The sequence below is a fragment of the Strix uralensis genome, chromosome 2, assembly GCF_047716275.1.
Source record: "Strix uralensis isolate ZFMK-TIS-50842 chromosome 2, bStrUra1, whole genome shotgun sequence".
Taxonomy (NCBI): Eukaryota; Metazoa; Chordata; class Aves; order Strigiformes; family Strigidae; genus Strix; species Strix uralensis.
In genome coordinates this window covers 104,262,620-104,288,227 of record NC_133973.1, presented here as the reverse complement: position 1 = coordinate 104,288,227, position 25,608 = coordinate 104,262,620, and the positions used below count along the sequence as shown (strand labels likewise).

General features: G+C 40.8%; 1 protein-coding gene across 1 annotated transcript; it reads right to left on the bottom strand.

Moving 5' to 3' along the window:
* Positions 1-2,523: 2,523 nt before the first annotated feature.
* On the bottom strand, positions 2,524-25,284 carry TNFSF11 (TNF superfamily member 11). Its single transcript, XM_074860993.1, has 5 exons — positions 25,066-25,284; positions 17,391-17,558; positions 10,617-10,662; positions 10,436-10,534; positions 2,524-3,144 (listed from the first exon to the last, which is right to left on the bottom strand). Exons 1-5 carry the CDS (start codon positions 25,282-25,284, stop codon positions 2,723-2,725), a joined length of 954 nt encoding a protein of 317 aa, XP_074717094.1. The 3' UTR covers positions 2,524-2,722.
* Between the last annotated feature and the right edge of the window lie 324 nt (positions 25,285-25,608).

Below are 25,608 nucleotides of genomic sequence, written 5' to 3'. Positions count from 1 at the left end.
AAGAGCAGAGATGTCCTACTAAGCTGAGCCTCAGAAGCCCTTTTCCAGCCTCTGGTGGCTCAGGATGCATAGGTAACCAACAAGTGTCTTCCCAGGGGCTCACCACACGCTACAGGTGCAGTGACCTTACCTAGCACACACTCCTAGCTACTGCCACTGTCATTCAGATGACATTTAGTGCTGGTGGGTCCCTTCCTTCATATAAACACCATACCTAGGCAGAGCATTTGCTAAGGGCAACTACTAACTGCTAAGTCTAACCCAACCTTCAAAGCATTCAAGCCCCCATCTCTACCTCCCCAGAGGTGACTTAACCCCAGAACAGACAAATAGAGCAGACATTTTTCTCCCAGCCTGCTGCTGGACATCGCTATAGTGGAAAAAATATAGAGTGTGACCTGTAGGTCTTGAAATTTTGAATAAAAAAGCCCCAGATTCTTCAGCCATTTCTGGGTTTGAACTGATAACTATTTGGTGTAAAACATAAATGGGAAGTCCTCATTTCCAGCTAAATTTCCAACCCCTGATGATGTAACCCTACTTGAAAGTGGTGGATGCATGTTTGGAGCCAAATCAAAACTCCATAAAATTAATTGTAATTGACTCAAAATATTTGATTTGTGTCTCAGTTTTCTGGAGTGAGTTATACCAAGCCTGCATGTTCTGAAATCTGAAAAAAATTAAAGCTGCACAAGAAATACAGGGACACAGGAAAATAAAGAAATCAGAAAGTTGATTTTTTTTTCTTAGAAATATATTTTGTAAGAAAACAATATTAACATTAAAAAGAAATGTTTATTATACAGTATAAAATAATTGCTTGAATTCAACTCAGTTTCTTACCAAAAAAAAAAAGCCTGAGGAGTTGTACGAAGCCTCAATTCCTACAGATTTGAGTCTTGCCTTCTGTGATTCTTACCGCATTAAAGAGCAGGTTTTCCCCACATCATCCTTAGAGCACACAGACAAACACTCCTAAAACCTCCCTCATCCCTTCCCCAACAAGTTGCTGTTTGTTCCCTGCCCAGCTGTGCTCTAAACATGACCCACAGTACTTGCAGCTCCCTCCCACATCCCCCAAACCCACCCTCAGATTACATCCACCTACCTCTTTTGGCCAAGCAACTACACAAGCAACAACACACGTTGCAGCTAGCTAGGAGTCCCCCCATATTAATTTGTTGGCTAATATGAACAGTGGCCAGCCACTGACAAATCATGTATAATGGCTGAGTTGTTCTCAGCTGTCTGTTCTCATAAAACCTCTAAGAATATCTCTTAACACTGCCAATCATCTGCCCAATCTGGCAAGAAGTGTGCAGAGTTTTAAAAGCTAGAAGGGGAGACAAGGACAGGCAACGCAATGACATAAGCTTCACTTTTTCAGGAAACTAAGCTAGTAAGTCATTACTCAATTGCAGAATTCACCACTTGCAGATTTTGTTGTAGGAAAATATGCCTGTTCAGTAACTATAAATACCCCTAATATATTTCTGTGGTTTATTATGTATTATTTTTTAATTTACTTTTTCTTTAGGTAATGCCAGCTTTGTAATGTCAATTACCCTCCAGGTTTGAAAGGCACCCAGTGACCAGCATTCTGGTGTAATTATTCATTACATTGGTGTGATTTCCCCCCCCCCCCAATAATACTGACAAGTTTAACAGGAATCTATTAAGTTAAAAAGAACAAAGATATATATTACATTTGCTAATTGCAAACAACCTCTTTTAGCTGCAATTTTTCCCATTGGGATTAAAAAGTGCACCAGTTTAACATGTCTGTACATTAAAAACAGTTTAAAACATTAAATATACAAACAGCAAGAGATTTTAAATATTTTGTATCAAATACTATAGGACAATATAATTTACATTTTTTTTTACACAAAACATTACACCTGAAATATAACTTTAGATATTACAGAATATAAAAATACATACTTTTTGTCTAAAAAATGTCTTTGCAGGTTCTGGCACAATGTAATACTTTAAAGGCACACTGTATTTTGGCAATCTATATTTGCAATTAACTGTGCAACAATAATAAAATGACCTGTAATTAACCTTTTAGAATTGCAAGGCCAGATGATCACCCTTCTTTCTGGAATAGCCCTTTTAATCAGGGAAAAACTTGAGTTGAACTTTTTAGATGTTCTGCAATTCATTTCTGCCACAGCCTGAGCTCTCCAATCCTAATCCAGCAAAGCAAGAACAGGCTTAACTAAGCATGTGAAAAGCCACATCAAATGCAATGGGATTAGTCATACTTTCATAATCTTTGCCATCTCAGGGTCAGAACACTCAACCCCAAGCAAAACTGAGCCCTAAATGCAAGTTGGGAGCCAAGTTCTGTCCTGCCCTACGTTTGTGCCAAAACTAGTAAGAGTAGCAGAGGTTAAAAAGTCAGGGCAGAACTTGGAAACAGAAGTTCAATAGTACTAATTGCTCTGATTTCAACTACACCAATGTAAAAGTCATAATGACTCTACTCAAGCCAGTGGAGTAAAACTGCTATAAGACTGAATCAGGAGAACTATGTACTTTTGCCCTTCTATGCATTTGTGGGACTCCCGCTGGAGTCAGCACAGGGAAAAAATGTGTCTTTAGAGATATATGGCTTATACAGATGCAATTGGGTTGCAAAAGATTTCAGTTCTGTCTTCAAGTTGTTTCTGGACTGCTAAAAACTCAAACAATTTTCAGCACGCTAAAGAAAGAATCAGTCTAAATCCCTTACTTTAAATGCCCCAAAATAAGTTGCTTCTTGTGATGAATCCAGTAGCAATGGGTTTGATACCTGGACACTTATCATTTCACCAGATTTTAATTTAAAAAACCCTCCTACATTTACAGAATAAAAATGAAATTCTGAATTCCCCGACCAGTATTTGGTGCTTCCCCCCTTCATCAACACATCAGAGCGCCTTATTTTAAGGTTTGTCTTAGTCATATATACCATCAGCTGAAGCCCTCTTTTAGTCAGGTTTCCTGAAGTTTCATGATGTCTAAAACAAATATTGGCATACAGGTAGTAAAAACCATCTTGATTAACAATTAGCTTTCCATCACTGAATGTCATATTTGATAAGTTTGCCTGGCCTTTGTCATGATGCCAGGATGTGAGGTTCACTTTGCGAGTTCCTGAAGAGAAGAGAAAAAAAAATTATAAACATTTAACAAACCCCAACATTTAGAAAGCAATCCGTGTTTTTCAGAATCAATAGCAACTACAGTTATAAAGGCTAAAGTGAGTATTAGATAGTTATAAGAATTCATACATTTCCTTTTTTCATCATGTACTGCCATATTTGACTTGTTATTTATAACTGTCTGCCCTCCCACCAGAACATCTGCTGGACCATGGTACAAAACACTTGCTTGGCCAGTAGTTTGATAATGCTAAGCAATCATGCAACAAGCTCTGTATAGAAATCGCATTTCACCTAAAATTTTATTCAAGTAACAAATACTTGAGTTTGAAAAGAAAAATTACTAATGAAAAAACAGGAAAACTTGTTTTCAGTCTTTAACCTGTAAGTGTTTGCAAGGAATAACTAAACAAAATCTGAAAACAAGTTACACTGCCAATTCCCTGAAGAGAAAGCTTATGAAACCTTCCCATATTTTATGTTCTTGTGACTGTAGTGGTACAAAGGTAAGCATATTTTCATTTGGGAACACCAAAGAAATGGGGAAAAAAAATCAGTACAGTTGTGCATCTTTAATACTACACAATAGATTGCCTAGATGTTAGATAGCACTTCAAGTATTTATGCAAAAACAATGTTTAGACTTAACCCAGTGCTTGCATATACCAGAACAAGGCTCTACAATCCGGTTTAGTCATATCCTAGATATCTAGGATAGTGGCCCACAGCATAATGTTAATTCTTTGATAATTGTACAAATACTTATAGCTGGGCAATTATAGATATTCAGGAGGTAAGTTCAGATTCTTTGTCTAATATCTAGCAGAATGTCTTAGAAAAAGTTTTAGAAGACAGATGTGAATCTGGAGGTATTGCTTTTCTTTCCTTAATTTAATTATTTACTTTAAAGTATCTTAAATTTCAAGCTAGAAACAATGAGCTGATATGCCATGCTTGGAGGAGAACAGTCCCGTTCAAGTTATCTTAAGCTGGAGATCCACAAATTAGGAAAAAAATTATTATAATATTCTATCTCTCCATAAAACATCATGCATGTGGGAAGCAAAACACATGTGTAACAGTTACCAAATGTGACTACCAGAAAGGACAGATTAATAGAATCAATGTATGTAAACAAGCATTACTGAATTCCTTCTAACAGGTACACAAGTCTTTTCAGCTCTGCCTGCATGATGGTGACCTGGTAAACAGGAAGCTGGCCCTTATCTGTTAAGGTGACTGAATACTTTGTGAAAAGAACAAAAAGGAGCTGAAAAACTGGAGATGTTTTGATTAGTTCATCAGCTTAGCACTGTCACCAAAAGCTAACTTCACATATACAGGTACAAATGTCCCCCAGGAACTCTGGTCTGAAAGGCACCTCCTGAGTACTATCACCAAGTAGCCACTTTGTATCAAACTGGAGGTTTCAAGCTGGTCAAGACTCAGATGTCATTTCATTTAGATACTACTATTGAGGCTGTGCTAAGAGATGGCCCAGCAGGAGCTCACATAGGCACTGAGAGCAAGCATTTGAGTCTTCCTGCTGAGGCTGGTCACATTTGACACTTCAGATTGGTTTTGGTGGCACAGTGTTAAGCAGCAGCCTACAACACCAGCCCAAACAGCATTGCTACTACAGCACGTGTATTACGTAGAGGTTTATCACAGTATTTTCTGTTGAGGAGCATGCCCTGAAGCACACATCCCACAGTCCCTTCCGCCTCCCAAGATTCACCACCATCCCATTATAGCACCCACTCAACTCACAACCTCTGCCTGCAAAAACAGAGGAAGAACAAACAGTGGGAGGAGAAGACCCAGGCAAGGCCCACAGGCAGGCCCCCCCCAGAGGAAACAGCACTGTCCTGAGAAAGCCACACAGGCCCTGACCCTTCCCGATACGCACAAGCCACTAACACTCTACCATTTATTCAGTGTAATACACAGGGCATAACACAACAGATGAGAGTTGGACAGCTTGTCCTCCTAACCACTAGCAATTTTCAGCACACAAAACTAACTCCATTTGCTCCCTCCCACAGCTGCAGGTCCACACGGGCACCAGAGGACCTTACACCTTCAGCTCCCAGTGCATCTAAATGCCTGCTGGGAATATTCAGTACCTTTTTCTCCCAACAAAGCAATCTATTCTCACCAAACTTTCCATGGCAGATGGCAGGGCCCAGTATCCTCTCCTCCAAGCATGTATCAAGGCATACCCCAGAACCACCAGTGCTCACAAGCATGTTGGGGAAAAGCCCCAAGTACATTTGATTAGTTAAAGAGATTTGTCTTGGATTTGTTTGCGCAGAAAGAACTGAGGGGAAGTAGGGACAAGGGAATTTGAGAGCTATGAGTCTTCCCTAACTGCCAAGGGCAAGAAACTTTTACATGTGAGAGGAATACTTTAATAGTAGTCCAGAACAAAAAGCTTCTGGCATTCTTCCACAAAGACTTGAGCAAAGCACAGGCTGTCAAAGGCAGATCATAAATAGTTGCTCCCCTATGGCTCCAGTGCAGCCAAGCAGAAATTATACAAGCAAGATGATACAGAGAAGCCATCTTCTGTGCAGGGCCTCAAAAAACCCTCTGAAAACCATCAATTAATTGGAAGCAACACTAAGATCTTAAGTCTCTTCGCCTGGAATTATTCACCTGCAAGAGATGCTGAGATAGGGGTACTAGAGTACACCTCTGAAGCACTGGGGATAGCTGAGGAATTTGTAGAATTTCTTGTGCAGTGTTAAGTCTGCCAGAAATACTGCCCCAAGGAGGCTGGGCTACCTTCAAGATGAGGATAGGCAAGAAATCACTGCTTGGATCAGAGAAGAGCCACATCAGAGATACAGGACAGGAATGTATACATCTGACAGAGCAGAAAGGCATGCTGGCATGCTGTGACTGACTGGTGGCACACTGGGTAGTAGTTAGGCAGATTTTATTTACCTGGCAAGTAAACTTTTTAGTTGCCATTCTTAATCAAGTAGCAATTTTGAAGAAATCCTTAGTGGGAATACACAATTCTCTGCTGAAGGCAGCGTGAGAGAGAAAATAGGTGCCACAGTCACAACTGAGATGTTGCGAGGTGCTCTGGGTGGAGTTTGTTCACACTGTTTTGTGTTTGAAGGAAATACGCATCATTCATCCATGTCAGGTGGAGGTACAAGCCAAGAGATGATGGAAGATGACCCTGTTTTGAGCAGAGGGTTAGCCTAGATAACTTCTGGATGTCCCTTCCAACCACTATTATAAAGCTATGATTGTATTAAATGGGCATTTTGCCACAGTTGAGCTTGAGAAGAGGCATGGTACAGACAGCAGCACAACACAAAGACGCATTGGTAGGAGTTATGCCATGCAACCTTTAATGGAAAGAGCGAGCAGATTCTCAGCACTTCTCATGGTAAGACACTCAAGTTTGGAGACACCAAAACAATCAGCATCCCAAAGCACAGGCAGAGGAAAAATCTGGAGTATACAAGTGCCACATCACCTGTCCATCTATCGGAAACTCTGAAACATAACTCAAGCCATGGGACAGTCAGAAATGCTGCAGTACAGTATGTTCTGTGATAAAATTTCCTATGAAGCCATGAAAAAAATAGCACAAGGTAAGTCATGTTGACAGAGAAGAAAGAGGTCAGAGAGATAATGAGTAAGATAACCTTCCAGACATGGTAAAAAGCATTATAAAAAAGTCAAGATAATACACAGTCTTTCTGGTAACTGAATCAAAACAATGTCTTGGATATTTGTGAGCATCAACTAAGACTAATACAAAGAAATTTCAATAAAATTAATTAGTAAGAAAGAAGAAGATGGGAGGGTAACAGAGGAGAAAGTAGCCTTGTATTGCTAATTTGTTTGTATCCTAGTAGCTTTCAGGTATAAAGCCTGAGGGAAGGACCAAAGCACTGTTTGCTCTGAAAAACTGTTTTGGAGGCAAAGGGCAGCTGAGTCAAACTCAGAATAGCTCAGAATACTACAGCATTTCCTTAGACAGCTAAAGGTATCAATTCACATCCCAAATGATATATTTAACATTTATATTTATTTCTGTTTGTGATTTTCTCCTTTAAACTGTGACTAATTTCTGTCATCAATTTATGAACCAAAATTCACTGTTTTCATTTAAAACCTAGGTAGCATTTATAGTGAGCTCTGGTAAAAACCAACCAGCAAGCATCCAGCTTTAACCTAAGGCAGCAAACCTAAAAAATACACACAGCAAGCCAAACCACTATGGCTTCTGCAGCCAAATGATGGGTGGGGACACCAAGATCTGGGAAGGGTTATTTTCCCCCTCCCTCGCACTCCCCCCCAGCTGCAGAAGTTCATTTAGGGCTTGATATTATTGTGAACCAGGTAAAAGGAAAATGTTCCCTCACAGACACTGCTCAGTGCCCTTTCATGAAGGGTGTTCAGTGGCAAACTACTTAAAGTCCTGTTTGACAGTGAATGAAGACTGGTATTTTTTTCCTGACATTGTTTATTTTGGGTCAGAGTGATGACAGGACAGAACCTTAAAATACTAAGAACAGATCTGTCCAGACTCACGGATGGCATAAAACAATTTAGAAGGATTTCAGACATGTAGGGTAAGGAATCAGGGGAAGAAAATAGAAATTGCCATTTGCAGTCTGAGGAAATAGGATGGGAGAGAAAAACTTCTGGTGACCCTCAGCCAAATTCTTCATCCTTTATGCCTGTCATTAGCCTCTATGCCACCCAACCACGTGGGTACTCCCTCATGCAGCAAGTATGATACTGAAGTGCCTCACAACCAGTAAGTTCAGGTTTCCAGCTATCCATGCAGCCCCTCTCTGCTGCAATGCTGCAGGGACCGCAGAAGCTGTGCCCCTGATTAACATCCTGGCAATACTCTTCCAAAAGAGGCAGAAGCCATATGTGCCAGATCAGGAGGAAGTATGTCCAACTCATCACATTGGTAAGGGGTTGATCAGCTCCAGGGAGAAACAAAGCAGCTTGTCACAGGCACTGTAGTTCTGAGAGTTGCTGCAGCCTGTGCTGTTAAAAAAAGAAGTGAAGAGAGCAAGCAAGAGCAATGCCTCCCTTGCCGTTACCCAAAGATGTGCTATGTCACTCCCTAGAAGGTTAATGCAGTGATGCACAACAGTAAAAATTATCAGCTGCTAGACCTGATAAAAATAGTTTACAGCAACATCCAAGTAGACAGCAATAAATACCCCACAGGAAAAGGTGGATTTCACCAAGTGTGACTCTGACACACTCCACTTCTGTAGATACAAGTGATCTGTCTCTGGATTAGCAAATTAATTGAATCCTTCCAAAGACAAAATGCTAAGACAAGTTTACTGATATCTTCTACTGTTGACCTATGTCAAAAGCCAAAAATCTGACTGAAATAGAAGCTTGTCAGGAGGCATTTGAGCTAGTAAGAAAGCTTGTAGAAGTTCTGGCTGCCATCTGACAAGCTGCTTAAGCTCTCTGCTTATAAAGCTCTAGATATTGGCAATGCCAATGCACTTAAAGGGAGAAAGAATCCTATCCCTCCAGGCAAGGAGCTAACCCCTTGTGTACAGAAATACTTTGTCTTCAGATAGAGCAAGAGCAAGGTATTACTCTGCAGGCTGCTGAAACCTCAGATTTCAAGCATCAACACAGCATTCCCCTCTGGTTTGGTTATATAAAACAGAAAAGCAATGCACATAGCTTAATTAACAAGGAGTTCAGCACTGCAGAATGTATACATCTTCAGAGGAAAAAGACAGCGGTGATCAATGCCCCCTCCCATCTTGAGATCCTCTGTCTAACAGCTTCAGAATAAACTCTGGTTTACTTCTACCACACCAATGATGATGATTGTGTTGAAAATACAGCAGGAAAAATCTCAACTGACAGTGCCCCAGGGCAAAAAAGGAAACAGTACTAAGATATCTTAAAATTGTAGGAATGAATCTTTTCCTCTGGAGAGTGTTCCAAGGCAGACTCATGTCTTGTTCCCTCATACGGTACTAGCAAGGATATTCCCAAAGCAATCCAAAGATACCTGTGGGTAGAGAATAAGAGCTCTGGCAAGATAAAAGAATGCCATCCTCTTACTGGGGCAGATAAAAGCCACAGGAACATTTTTTTCCCCCTGCTCAATAGCTCAGAAACATACTGCATCCAAGTCAACACACTGACCAGAAACTCTGTTGCTCAGAGTATAATGCTATGATCTTTGATCTTCCTGCTACTGGACTAGATGGATGCAGACAGACGCTTTGGCAATGCCTGAATGTCAGGAAGGCCCTGGGAGTCTTGATGTGAAAAAGTCTATACCAGCTCTGCAACATAATAATGAATGGAGTATGACAAAACCTTTTCAACATGCCATTAGCAAAAGGAAACACCTTCTATAAATTCAGCCCTATGCTATGAGAGTGCAATGTATCCACAGGGGGCAGGGAACTAGCACACAAGTTATAATAATGACAACGGGACTGCAGTTCTAGGTTCTCAACACCTCAAAATGAAAGATGTGCTTCCTTTATGGCAAGTTCTTACACTGATGGGCACCTGACACGCGTGTGCATTCTGTATTCACTTAAGATTCTTATCTTCCAGATCCACCCTGAAGACAAATGCTGTGTTACCCAGTACAGACCTGATTACATGTCAACACACAAAAGGAGAGTTGCTGTGAAGGGCTAAAAAGTTGGACATAAGACATTCTTGAATTTTATAACAGAAAAGAACACATCTCTTGAGCTGACAAGAGGACAAAAAAAATCTTAAAGTCAATGGAAGAGAATCTTCCAACCTGCAAGATCTGGATTCTGGCCAATCTTTGTGCTGGTATATCCTTGTATTTATCTGTGTATGTATGCATACATCTGTGTGTATGTACACTTACAGCTGATGTCCAGTGTGAGTGAAGAAGTCCAAATGAGCCCTACTAGTCAAATAAATTAAGAAACTTCAGAGGAGAGCACTCAATGCATATCTTCATTCCTCACTTGAAGACAGCACAGAGGCAGGCCAAGCCCTCAGAGCTGGATCATGAAAACTGGTCATTTGAAGTGGAGGCTGTTCAGCACATAAGACTGATATAAGATACCTGAGGCAAAGGGGAGCTTTTTCCTGTAACATTACCCCTGCTGCCTCTGAAATCCTTTAACGCATCCTATTCTCATTATCAAAAGCCATTTCTGAAATCCCAGTCTGTTGCCAGTATTGCTGAACTATTTTCATATACTTCACTGTTTAAGACATTTATACTAGCATTGAAAGTATTCACTTCAAACTGAACTTACCAGATGGAATATTCTTATCATCAATAATGAGATGGGCAAATGGCTGCTTCTCAGGTTTGTTTCTCTTGTACAGATCCATTCCTAATGCCTCCATTGCAGCTAAAGATAAAAGAGTTTCATTACCTCAAAAAAACAAGTTTAGTAGAACTAAAATATTTCTTATACATAGACCAGCACCTACCTTTTTCTGGTCTTGGTGGTGCTCTTCCCATGACACGCTGGACTTCCTAAAATGAGAAAGAGCCATTGTTTTGATGTTGTCTTGGTTTTGTAACAGTGTGTATTGCAGGTAGTTTGCACAATTACAACACTGTGTGTGTGTATATGTGGGGGTGGTTCTACCTACAGTATATTCAGAAGTCTGAGATACATTATATAAATATGAGAATATGTATAATATGAACACACAGTTTAGCTGCCACAATCAAATTACTTCCTCTGTCCAATACTTCTGATAAAGGTGGATAGGAATGATGGTGTGTATGATCACTGCACTACTTACTGAAGTAGTGGTGACTGGACATTTACAACCTTTCCTACTTACTGTACTTGAAATATTTCTCTAAGTATAATGGAACAATGACTGCTAAGAATGCATCACATAAAACAATGAAGTTTGTGAACTAATTTAATTACTTGGGGTCAAAAGGTAACAAAAGAGGCAGTTTTACAGAGGGACTAATGTGTAATCACACTAACAACTAATGAAGTCTAAGCTCTGAATTTTATTTGTGAGGAGTTAAATGAAGTAAATGAAAACCTCCATCCCTCACACTTGACCACTAACAGGGAAGACTGCAAGACTACAAGGCTTTATAATCAAGGCTCACTTCTAACAAGGTATGCAGGAACTGAAGGATTAATCATCTTTCACATCTGTACTGGGCCAAATGAACTGCGTGCCAGAGTTTGGAAGCATGCGTTCATCAAAACTGCAGATGAATTTTAACATGAATGAAACCCATGTTACCCAAAACCAAGAATAGTACAAGTAACAGACATCAGGCACCACAAAAAGCCTTGCCTTTAATAATCCACACCTGTTTTCCTCTTGAAAAAACATACAAACCACAGTTCTCAAAAATCTAAGCAGCCTGTTCTTGTTACAAGCCTGGATTGAGTCTTGGTAATATTAATTTCAGTCCTCAGTTGTGTCTCCTGTTCCTCCATGACTCTCTTCACCTGTTTTCTGAAAAACAGGGGTAATATTCTACTTGCTATTCAGAATACTTTATACCATGGAGCCATCAAGATGATATTTAGTAAAAGGAAGCATTTTGCTGAAGATAGCAAATCCTATCTCAATCTTTGAAACCAAAGAATGGTCTTTTGTTTTGTCTATGTCACACATCTTGCTGTTCATCTGATTCAATACTATGTGTATTCAATACCCCGCAGATTTTGCCAGATCAGCAATGTTCCACTGTGCTCCCAATCACTAGATTTTTATTTAGATTTCAAATCTAGAATTTGAAATCCGGCTTTGAAAACACCTGAAGCCCTGCTTTTATGTAATTTTGCAGCCACAGTCAAATCTGCAATGCCTTCGCCAGTGCATTTATTACTCTCACTTTCCCCTTTCAGTAGGTGTTTAAATGTTAAACCAAAATGAAAAGCCACAGCAGTACGGAAGTTGTAGTATGACTATCAAAGCATAATACTTTAGCAGAGATATGCTGATTTTGTAGATAATCATTAAGATGCTTTCTGCTGTAGAGACGAGAAGAAAAGCAGAAGAATTGCAACTTCAAAAGAAGCAAAACTCATGTCCACCTCCCCCACTTACATTCACTTCCCCTCTCTGATCTTCCTACTTCTATGTCAGTTCTAGGAGCACGAACATGAAGCTCAATTCTAGGAGCTGCACACCAGCATCAGCCTCTTGCCACACTTGAGTTCTTTAACTTCATCAGAAGTAGGAAGACAACAAAAAATTGCAAGCACTAGATACTGCAAAGTGACAAAAGCCTCTGAAGAGAACAGGACATAAGGTATAAGAGACTGGGAGATGGACCACACTCTCAGAGATTACTGTACCACACCTACTCCCAACCCCTTCCCTGGAAAGGGAAGACTCCTTTGTTTTCTTGCTTTCTTAATGGAAACTTCTCAGAAGTGGAGTCTGCTTTCATATCCTTTCCTTCTGGGAGATGTGATAATGTCATTGCCTGGAGAGCCTACTGGGCAGATCCAAAAAGAGCTATGTACGTTTTAATCTCCTATTATCTAAACTGGTACAAAAAAAAACCCTGTGGCTGCTAAATGCACAGGCCTTGGAAGACCCTGAACTGGCCAATTACTATCCTCCTCTTAACCTACATTTTTCTTAGGAGTATAGAGCTCTGCTTCTGAGCATTTCCAATGAGGCTCTAGCTTCAGCAGCTATGGGTACCTCACCTTCTGAGATCTAGCAGCCTGACTCAGCTCATCTTCTATGCGGTCATGAAACACAGTCTGAGCTACCTTCTTTCTAACTGTTGGTGGTGCTGTTCATCTGCAACATCACCACTTGCTAAGCACAACAGCTACCCAGGAAGACTTGGGTCTACAACTCTCCTTGTCCTGATGGCCTTGAGCCTACTTTCCTGTTTCCTAGGAGCATGCCTCTGACAGGAACACTCTCCTATACTCCTCTTGAAGCTATGCCACCATACAATTAGGAATGCAAGTGTCATCAGAACAAAAGGGCGATTATAAGCGTGAGCCTCACACTAACACACTGAGAAGAGCTGGAGACTGGCTCATGTTCATTGACTCTTCTGTGTGTGCTTGTCATTGGATTAGAAGTGGCTAGCCTGTGGCCAGAAAACAGAAACCCTCCATCAGGCAAGTTCTCCAAACACTAGACTAGTGTCAATTTCTTTTCTTGATTCTGGCCAGTCCCAAAAATTTTGATATTCCTTTCTGTTCTGTTTCCCAGGCTTCCAAAAGGAAGCTGAAATAGATGAACCAGTCCCTAGATAACAGAGATGAAGCTGTGGTTTTCCTCCTGAAAAATAAGTAGTTCAACACTTCTATTGATTTTTTTTTTTACTTCATGTTTCTGCAGTTCCAAGGTGCTGATACACACCCTGCCTTAGAAAAGCAATTTAGCATGTACTTGCTTCTGACCCTGAAGGACTTAAGGACCACATCTTTCAGTGGATGTCTGAAGATATCCACATGTTTAAAGATGGCCTCTTAGGGGGATTACAAAAACCCCCTGGTATCTTATACTGCAAGGAATTAAGAGCTAGGATTTTCCAAATCTTTAAAGTATCAACTCCATTCTTTAGCACCTGAATGTCTTTATGCATCTCATACTTAATCCAATGTACACTACCAGTAAGAAAGCAGAGACAACAGAACCTGTCACTAAGACACTGCTATAATGGCATGAGAACTGCTGACAAAATATTACCAGTGACTTCTCTTAAGTCTGCCACCCACAGAACCATGTGCGCTACCAAGCTGTTGAGCTATTTTTAGAAAAACTTTACACAAAAATCACACCATTCTGCTAGTCTTATGATAAGCTGCACTTGTACACCTTTGCGTCATTCGCTCACTGCCCAGCAAGACAACTCTGCTGGCCTGCTTCCCACATTCCGAGCTCCTTCATACAGTCACTGCTTAACAGACAAGTAGCCAGTCACAAAACCGAGAAATGTGTCTTCCTTCATTCCAAAAATGTAAGGCCATGGGAAGCTGCAAAGCTTTCACATTTTAAAAGCCAAAATCATGCTTTAAGTACGTGGAAAGTTGGGAACTGCTCTTTCCTCATCCATGGCAGGCTGCAGGTTTTAACATCTCAGTGTCTTCAAAACAAAAACATCTCTTGCTCTTCAAGTTATGTCCGATATCGAGGATGCAGAGACAAGGCTACATTTGAACACATGTCATCTGTGAAGATTTTTTCCTCTTCTTTGTCTTTTACAATATCAGTATCTACTTTGAGCAGCTCTAAGTAGCCCTTTGAGACCAATCAGAAGAGAACCCCTCTGGACATTCATGTATTGCTTCAGCTGTGATCTTGAAACTCCTTTATGCAGTTATTTCTTTTACTACCCAAGTGCTTTAAGTCCAGCTAATACCAGGAAGAAGTATCTGATTATCTTGCCAGAAATTCAGCAATTTGAAGAATGCTAATCAGGAAGGAAGTGAAATAGAAAGTACATCAACCAATATTCATCAGAATATAGTTTGAGATCAGCACTACAACCTCTACCAAATAAGCAGTCTATTGCCTGCATTAAAAAAAAAAAGGCACATGAGGTTGTAAGATGGAAACTGAAATTTTAACAACTTACACCAATCACTTGTGAAACCTTGAATTTGTCCATAACCACACGCACTTTAAATGTCTGCTAAGTATATAGATCTCTTTGTAAGTGCTGCCTTGGAGGTCTAGCAAAGTACTCTGTTGCCATGTGGGAGACTAGTTTACGCCTGAACTAGCCCAAGCTGCTAGAAGCTGGGAGTATTGCCAAGAAAAGTTACTTATGAATTGACCCAAGATGTGTTTGTAGTTCTTTCTACTTCAGGCTTGTAACAGACTTCATAAGAACTGTGGTTAGTACATCTGGACCGCCAAAAGGTTTTTAGGGTTACATGCAAAAAAAAATTAAGCAAACAGATAGGCTAGGAAAGTATATTATTTACTTGAAAGTTTATACGCAATATTAAAAATGTGCTTTCTACTGCATAAGCTGCTCCCTAAGCAGTACTTTTATGCTGGAATATGTTAAGGAATTCACCATTAGATTTTGATTAAAAGGAAATCTTTAATTATTATTTTTTCACGAGACACCTGTTTATAGACCCAACCTTGCAGCCCTACTACACTGGTTTTCATAAGAGCACTTTCATTCTCAATGTCAATCCCTGCTTTAGATTTAAGCACTAGGTCTACAGGTGTGCAAAGAAAACAGATGAGAACAAATGCAGTAAGCTAAAAGCTGTAACCAGACCATAAACCTGAGCAAAAGCAAGTTGTCTATTTTCATTTCCTGAACAGTTTGAATTGCAAAAGACAAAATATTGAAAAAAAACACAAAACGGTATTTTAAAGTGTTCCATTTCAGTCACTTAACATGCTGTCAATTCAAATAAGGATACTGGTTCTTAAAGCACACACAGGTTAGATTCTCCTTCCGGAAACTGAAGAAAGCACAGACAACAGGAAACCTCTTTCAAGTCACATTAGCTGCAGTCCCACACATACAGGACTAGCACAACTAGAAGGAAGATTCAGCTGCATCTCTGCCCTTCCTTGTAGCAGAGCCAATGAAAGGCAGAGCTTACAGAACATGATGAAGTATAATTTTGCCTTAACACTGTTTCTTTCATTTCTCTGATATACTAAAAAGATGCAAATGTAGCCCCAGGCAAGCATTTTCCTATCTTTATTTTTTTCTGTGTCATCAATATATGAAGACAAAGCATCCAGAACACTGACACAGCTACTTAATACATTCTGTTGCATTCAAAGGACATTCAGAGTCTGAATACTTTGGCAAGGGAATTTTTATTGTTCTCAAACTAATGGTCATCAGCCAAGAAAGTTATCCCTGCTCACTACTTATCTTGGCCACGGACATTGTAGCATTTAACCTCCATCCAGAATGGCAGGATATGCAGCCTCAACTAAAGCCAATGCCTTTGTTGAGTAACCAGCAGCGAATGACCAGAATGCAGGGCTTCCCATTCACTTACTGTAACAAGCTCCTCACTCTGTCATGGGAGGCACATGAACAAGCAGTAGTACCAGCACACAGAACAGAAGTAGGTATAGCATGAAACTCTGTAAAAAGAACTAACCCTACAGAGTTAACCCCTTTTTTTCCCCCTCCCTAAGTTTTTAAAGGAGATGGCTAGCTAAAGGGACAAGACATGAACTCCTAGGTTTCTTTAAGTTTTGTTCACAAAAAGATCTGCCACTCAGGGTACTCTGTTAAAAGCAAACATTACATTAGCACAATTAAAGTACTCCATAATTAACTCAAGTACAATTCACTCTGTAAAGCATATGCAAGTTCAGCTCAAATCTAATGTAGTACCCTTTATGAAAAACTGACAGTCCTATGCAGATAGGAAGAAGTAAAGTTGTAATGGACCTGGTAAGCCAGGAAAACCAAATACCATAGCAGACATTCAGCTGTTAAATAGCCCATAATTAGCACTAAACACTATCCGGAACATGCAAAGAGATCAAAAGCAGTAACTGCAGTAAGAGGTCATTGGTACATATATCCAGCTTGCCTAGGCCTCTTCATTAGGGCTGACTTCTTTAGCCAACTACTTTTGCTATTCATGTTTGGGAACAAGCTGTCATTCTCAACTGCCAGGCAAAGACTGTCCAGTTATTGTGCTATGGCAAAGTAGCTCTTCTGTCGGTGTGGGAATGGTCTGCACAGAACAGACCTGGCAAAGTGAGCAAAAAAATATAAAGGACATACTATCCATCATTTTGGGCTGCAGAAAGAGTAAGAAACAAGATCAAACGAGAGCAAATATTATCTCCTCTGTCTTTCAGGCAATAGTTTTGTTGCTGATCTTGATTTGGGAGAATCTTGTCAGAAACATGGTCAGGAAGACTGCTTTGAAAAAAATGTGGAACTGTCCTTTTTTATGAACATTCAAATTGTTGGCAAGCCTATACAAATATTAGGATAAATAACTACCATTCAGGCCCAACCAAATGCCAGAATGGCCAATCAACTAATTGCAATCACAGTATTCTCAGTGCAACTTCAAGTCTTCCTTTCTTAAAAAAGAAATAAGTAAAATGTGTTTGAATACAGAATCGGTTAACTGCTATCATGTTCACAAGCAAACACAGTATGACCTTAGATGCAACTTCAGGTATTTTTCAAACACCAGAAAATACTCTATAGAACTCACCTCCGAATACAGATGTTGGAAAAATTGTTCTAAGTTCAACAGGAGCACAAAATAAAGTCAGTCTGCCACTCACCTTCTGCACAGCTCTTTGGAGAGCCTGTTTCATGCTTCTACAGGATTCTGGCATTAACTTCGCTTCTTGATTTTCAAAGGATGTATCATGCAAATCTGTATTTTCTTGATGTCCAAAAAGTGTTCTGACACAGTGTGCATGTTCTTTTGAAATTCTAGTAGGGTCCATCTGAAACAAAAATATAAGCACAACCACAGTTTTAAGTGTCAGTCCAAGTGACATGAAGGGCATTTAAGTCAGGGAGAATTTTCAGCCATCTAAAAGTCACCTAGCTAAGTTTATTATCTAAATTTTCATTGTAAATAATGAAGAGAGAAAAAGTTCCCCACATGGAGGTTTATTTCATCCAAGAAGCATGTGAGATAGAGCTGCCTAGTTTGCTAGCTTAGACTAGATATGTGACTTTCAAAAGTTAAAAGATAAATCCCACACTTACAGTAAAAATCAATAATCCTGAATTCCATTTTTCAACCATTCAGTGCAATATCACAATTATTTTAGCAGGCAACATACACAGCCATTCTATCTGTAAAAACTATAGTTTGCAAGATGACACACAAATGCCAAGTAGAGGAACTTGGGGAAAGTATGTTCAACAACTAGCACAGCATTTTCAAGAGGAGAAACAGAAGAACAGAAGCCAGTTATCACTGAAACTATTTTATGGGTGAGAGATATTGCTGCATGAAACAGTCACCAAGTAAGACAGCACAAATTCAGAAAGACAAAGAGATAATAAAACTGTACCACAAAACAGCTCTACTTCATGGGACAGACTGGTAAATTTAGAATATCTGCAAGATATTTTTAGTAATCAGTCTTTGTGATTGAATCAAGTATACTTTTAAACTGTAACTTTAAAATACTCCTGAATTCTATCACTTAGATAAATTGGAAGGATATTCCAAGGATTAGGATTGTGCCTTGGCAGAGTTTAGTTGCATAAATATTATTTAAGACATTTCACCCTCTCTTCCCACACTCCATACACTTTACACTCAAGAGATATTAACCACTATCTTTCAGAGATGGCCTAAGACTCTCAGCAATTGTTCTCAACTTGTATTTATTCCACTTTACTTCAGGCTTGAAGTGTTTGTGCACTCAAAACCTTGTCTAAATTCTCTAATTGTATCAGATGGTCTAATAAAGAACATTTATTCCTATCTTTCTGTATAAGGTAGAAGGAAGAAGGAACAATTTTATCTGAGAATTACAAAAGATAATACATTATTTGTAATCATGATGAGGGAATGCCAAGACATTATGGATATTGCCTGACCAGTGTTCAGTTTCCTTTAACCTAGCACTGAACAAAACAGAACATCAAAATCAAGTTTTGTAGAATACAAAACAGCCAGAGTGAATCAAACACATTATATCATTTGTTCACACAAACATAAATTCAACTCCCTAACCCCCAAAAAGAACTGAGTTAATTTAAAAGCATAAGGTTAGGCAGAAGTTCTGTCTACACCAGCCAGCCCAACCGGCACACAGTGCAAAGAAACATTTGTTCCACAGATGGCAACACCAAATGCCTCCTCCGTCACCATCCTTCTGCTAAAGTCTCCAGATGAGAGCTGTTTGCCCAATTCATTCAGACCAATGTCACCCCCTGTGACCTGGTTTAGCTATCTTGGTTATCCCTGCAGTTTTGGAATGAAACGTGTCAGAAAAGGTTCACCTGAAGATAAGAAGATGCTGCAGCTTTGAGCAGAGGGGCAGAGATGAGTTACAGTATGGCTTTGAGGCAGTAACATCTTCCTGGAATAGCCTGACACAGCTGAATCCAAAAGAAAACCAGTGTATAGCCATTACAGCTCTATGAATTGAGCGCTAAAAACTACACTAATGACTTCTGTTAACTGTTAACATTAACTGTTTAAATTGATCTAAACCAGTACCTCTGTGTTCTCTCCTTCACCACAAAATTTCATCCTGGTTCTCAATCTCAGCTTCTAAATCAATAACCTGGGGGAATTTTTGCTGATCTAATTTCCTGAAAGATTAGCACCCTGAAACTAACTCACTCCAGGTATCGGACAAGCATCAGAGCCAGTACGGGGACAGGCATAGGAATGAAAGAGCAGGAAGGCAGCACTAGCTTTAACAACAGTAAAACCGCACCCTAAAAACATCTCTCCTAGTATGTTCCACTATTATCCAGAACTCAAAAAAAAATTAACTGTGAACAGAAAAAAAAAATTAAGCACAAAATGTTTACCAACAGCTACTGAAAGGCAATTAATACAGAATGACCTGAGTTGGAAGATACCTCTGGAGGTCTCTAGTCCAGCCCCCTGCTTGAACCAGGGCCAACTTGTAACTTAGGTCAGGTTGGTCAAGGCCTTGTCTAGACAAGCTTTGTGGAATCTCCATCACCAGAGACTTTGAACCTCTCTGGGCAAACTGTTTTACAGTTTAACTACTTTTATTGTGTAAAACCACTGGTTTTGATGTCCAGCTACAGTTCTCCTTGCTGCAATGTATGACTGTGCCTCTTGTTTTTGCTGTGCACTTCTGAAGAGCCTGGCTCCATCTTTAGGTAGCTAAAAACAGTGATTAGCTTCCCTCAGCTTAGTCTATTCTTCAATAGGTTCAAAGAATCCAGTTCTCCATTTCTGATACACTATGGTCCCTACCTATCACAGTGGTCTTCTGCTGGACTCCATCCGGTTTGTTGATATGCCTCTGGTACTGAGGGTCCCATTATTCCAGATGTAGTCTCTTGTGTTGGGGTTGTTAGAGACCTGAAGGAATTAAGGTCTTCAGCAGTATCTGGATATCTCAGTCTTCTCCCCTCCACACACATAGCAGGATAGGAGATAGAAAGCCACAGCAAATAACTGCCAGTAGATACTCATTTTTATCAGTAATTCTACTAGTGAGAGACTATTATCCCAGTTTTGGATTTATTTAAACACATTTTCTGAAAAGTAGACAAGAAAACTAGGTTTTACCACACAAAGATCATGAAATTTCTAAAGGCCTGAGCATCCAGCATGATAAATCATGCGTAGCATAGATTTACAGCTATCACCCATCAGCAATCAGTCAAATGTGTCACACAACACTGTGCCAGAACAGTAACAGCAGATTGTACAGAAGCACTTACTCAGATTATAGTTTATCTGCTGAAGGCTTAAGACAGAAAACCACCATCTCTGCACCTACAGTTAAAAGACTGAAGGCTTAATGGAAACACTGTAACAAATAGCTTCAGCAACTTAAAGCTGTGAAGCCCATCCTGACAAACTGCAAGTCTCTAGAGATTCAGTGTTTGATAAGGTGAAGCTCAGATCTTGGGACTAGCTAATCTACCTGGTTGCCTTTACCATTTTCAAAGAATACCTTGTCTTCACCGCATTTAACCATGGAAATTAGCTTGCTTGTCTGAAAAGGCATTCTCAGAAATCCTGCATCTTACATGTTTATAAAGAACAAGTACTGAACTGCCATGGCTGTAAACAGACATTACCAAATGCTGAGACCGAAACTGTGGGCAAGAAGTGATGCACAGAAAAAGTTTCAAGGACATGTTTTGAGAAGAACTTCTAACAAGCCAAATGAAATACTGGAATGGTCAACAGGAAGCATCTTGCTAACTTGCAAGGTAGAGATCTACAGCATGAAGTCCTAAAGATTTAATACCTCAAAGAAATATCAAGATGTAACCAAAAATATTGGAGAATCTTTACAACACATTAAGATAAATATCCTAGAGGAATTAACCTATTTAAAGAGAGGAGTGTCTAGCTTATTTTTCCTGTGTTACTATTGTGTATATATCCATTGTGTCTGACCTTGGAATCAAATCTTTCGGTGCCCCTTGATTTTCAGCATTTCTCATCATTCCAGTTGCATCTCTGGAATCTTTTCACCTAACTCAGGGAAGCCAAAATTAACTCCAGCATGGGACGTGAGACCAAATGAATTTACAGAATTAAGAACCAATTTTCCAATGTTAAAAAGTTTCAGTTTGGGTTTAAAAGACACAATACATTCCAGCCACCTTTACCTGTTAAATGTTGCCTCAATTATGTCATGTTACAGTATCATATTCTATACTTACTCCTTACAGTAAATGTTTTACCTTATTTTCAAACTTAAACCAATTTCCAGATTATCAAATATCACTTTGCACTCCATGATCTATCTTTCTTAACCACCAAGAAGGGGTTCTTCCAGGCTTCCAAAGAGTGCTAATGACTCCCAGCAAGCTGTTCTCTGTTAGCCACTGCTCTAGAATGCTCACAATACTTTAGATGAAAGTCTGAAAGGCGACTGTTTAAAAAACACACTGTAATGGAAGTCAGAGTTCCACAGATGCATGAAAAGACAACACAAATCTGACTTCCAGGTCCCCATTTATCCAAGTGTGAATTCTTCAGTATGGTAGAATATCTAACATTTGTACATAGTTTTTTTTAATAGGAAAAATGAATAATTTTGGAGTTCCAAATTAAACTATGGGAGTTAGATATCCAGCACCCACATATGGATTTGAGCACTTCCAGCTTGTTCCACTGCCCTCCAGTTCAGTCAGTGCTAAACCACATTCCTACTCTTTTATGATCTAAGTACATTGACGAAATAGGCCAGAAAGAAAAATTTAAAAGCAAAGCTTTTGGAGACTATACATTTGCCAGTGAAAGTTAAATAAAACACTTTGCTCTCTCACCCTGTGCCATGCATGAGTATCTTACGTGATGATCTCCAGCTGCTCTGAGTATCTAACTAAATTTTCATGGCATTTTCATTGATCATGAGCAAATATTCCTCATGAAGTATAAGCAAAATAACACTTAAGACCAATATATTTTGTTAGCGTTTAATTTCTTGGATTCAGCACATTGCACAAGATGGTCGAAAAAGAAAAACCAGAACACCTTCACGTTTTTACATTTCAGAACACTGTTACGAGAATACTGGTAAAAATCAATTCTTAGCTTTTTCTCTTTTTAGATATACCAGTTCATTGTCTTATTTGCATTGTGCTGCATTATTTCTTGGACACAAACGTGTTTACCCATGAAAATCTAGTGTCAGTCTTAGTTACATGTCTTGTGAAATTCCAAATGCTCAAGCCACAAAATAAACAAAACTAAGGAAAAACCAAAACCTCAACTATTGTCTCAGCTCATATTGTGTCATGATCCAGCCCAAATGATTTTATGCAAATACAGATAAAATGTGTATGGTAAAACTGAGTCAGGGCTTACTCAGCCTCTTAGGTAGAGTTTTAAAGACCTTGCAAAATGTATAATCTCTTAGTATCAGCCTACACAATCAAATCTTGCTAATTCACATTTGATTAATTCACCAACCAATCAATTCAAATCTTCTGATGCACAGCTACTATTAACTTCTCATTATTTTAACAAAATACACCACAATACTTAAATTCTGTTATTAAAGTACAAAATTAGATAGCTGAAATTTGTACTGAAAAGGACAAATTGAGATAGCTTAATACAACTAAATTTGACAGCAATCTTTTCAAAAGAAAGAGGTCAGATCATGTCCCATATAAATAAAACAATCTGCAAGACAGTTAAGTAAAACTTAACTTCTCCAGGATCTACTATATTTTTCCATCTATCTTATTTCACAAGAAGAAATTGGTGAACAAATATGGATTACCATATCTTATTATTGTGAATTATGTACTTACTTCAAAAGTATACTTATTACTCTGTTTTTTCAGTGATGGCAAAGAAGACATTTTATCCATTAGAAATTTTTCAGGCAATGATTTCAGTCAAGTCTACATCTAGCTACATGATCTCTTTTAGATGTTTCAGAAGTTCAAGTTTACAAAAGGACTCCATACAACAGCATTACTCCAAATCTACAGGAACGAGAAACTGGCAAGAGAATTAAGCTGCCAAATGCAGAATTACACCCAGACTATGTAATTTCTTAAATCAAGAAAGCAGAAGAAAAATAGCCATTATGGTAAGAAAGCTCTTTTTACCCTTTGTTAGGCATGTGCAAAGCACTGACATGAACCTAACAGAAAGAGTCCTTAATAAGGGGGGGAAGGTAAAGACAATGGAAAAACTAGGTTTTCAAAAAGTATACTTTGATTAGTTGTGCTGATAGCAATGACTCTCTAGCCTACTCATCAATACATAGCTGTGCATTTCTATGAGCTACGGTTTGACAAAGACGTCTTTTCAAGTTCAAGCAGATCTGGAGTGGAAAAACATTTTTCTGCCACAAGCTGAAGTAGGCATTAATTTATTTCACTGTCAGGCAAACAAGTAGCTTTAAGCTACTTTACAATGAGTCCCAGAAATTAAATGTCACTCTTCTGAAGCATACAGGATGTGATTAAATAAGTACTGTATTGCTGTTCAATTTTATTTTTGTAAAAATGGCAAACACAAAGCCATTGCCAGTAAGAAAATATGAATTGGCCTGCATAATAAATGATCAGCAGCATTATTGTATATTTGATAGTCATTCATCTGTTTCAGTGGATATACATTTGTGCAACATCTGTTTTCAAGTGCACTTTGTTAAGCAATCCATTCTGCTACATCAAGATCAAGCGCATCTACCTAGAAAGTAAACCGAAAGAAACAGGTTTCCACTCCCCACTGACCTCAAATGAAAAGTACACACAACAGAAGTACCACTTCCATGAAGGCAGTGAGACCCGTATTAACAGAAGTAATTAGCATCCAACGAAGAAAGCTTACACCTAGCCCGGAGAAGCAACCAGCCAGCAGCCCCCCACTTCCTCTGAGAGGGCTCAGCCGTGCAGGGTAAGAGACGCAGCAGCAAGTGAATCCAGCCAGCCGAGCCATTTCCAAGAAGCGGGCTCCTCTTCTCTCCGAAAGCCTAACCGCTCGTCACCTCATCTCCCCCACAGCGATAACCTCCCTGTGCCCGTTTCTCACGCACTGCTACCTCTTCTGAAGCACCATGCCCCTGGCAGGCTTGCGGCCTGGTGGGCGAGGGGCCGCCCTCTTCCTCAGAAACGAGCCCCTGGGCCACAGCCGGCACCTCCGGCCGATGCCCGCTAACGCGCAGACCCCGCTCCGCAGTGCCCCTGCGCAGCCTGAGGGACAAACGATCCCAAGTGGTGTTGTGTGGTGGCTTTTCTTTTTCTTTAAAGACATTCCTCCCGCTGGTGAAACATTTATGGCAGCCAAAGATCCCAGCCATGTCAAACCCCTCTCCAGTGAGCAGCTGAAAGCTGATCATTAAAAACCAAAGCTCCGCAGGAGTTCTGGTGAAGGATCATTACGCTGCTTCCCAAGCCGGGGACCCCTCATGTCCGACCTCGCTGAGAAACTCTGCACCCCGATACCACCCACAGGCCAGAGCACTACCTAGAACACCTCAGGCTGAGCAGCTCCAGCGACCGGGGGACAGCACAGGCCGGGCAGGGTGCTGGGAGCCCTCCAGCCCGACCCCCTCTCGAACCTGGCCCAACTTCAGAGCCAGTTAAAGGTGTTCTCTACCTTAATTTTTATTAACCGCCTCAATCCCACCGACGCGAGAACTTTCCCCTCGTCTGAAAGGTGCGAGGCGGTCGCCGCCGCCCTGCCCTGCCGCTCCCTCACAGCGCGGCTGCCCGCCGCGACGAGAAGGGGCCGCGCCGACCCCCCTCACCCTCACCCCGGCACCGTCCCCGGGCGCCAGCAGAGGCGCCGCTTACCTGAGCTCGGAAGTAGAGGAAGAGAGCGACGCTGCAGACCACCTGCCCCAGCCCCAGGAGGACGAGGGCGGCAAGGAGGGAGCGGGAGGCGGGCGGCGGGTGCGGGTGGGCCGGCAGCGGCGGCGGCGGCGGCGGCGGGGCGCTCTCGTGGGCGGCGCCGCTGCCCAGCTCCTCGGAGCCGCGCAAGTACTTGGTGTAGTCTCGGCTGGCGCGCCGCATCGCTCCGCTCCGACGGCTCCACGGGCGGCCAGCGGCTCAGCGGAACTCCCCAGCCTCGGCAAACAACCCCGCCGCCCCGGCCGGGCACCTCTTATAAACTGGGCGGCCAATCAGCCCCAGGCGGCGTGCCTCTGCCCCCCCCCCCCCCCCCGCCCTGCCGCCACACACATCACCACCGCCCCCTCCTCGCCTCCCCTCCCCGAGCAGAGACCGGCCCCCGTCGGCCCGCGGCGGGAGGGGAGGGTCGGGGCCCGCCCCTGCCCCCGAAGCCCCGGCCTCCGCCGCCGGGCCGGTCGCCCAGCGGTCGCGGTCTGCGCTGCTCCT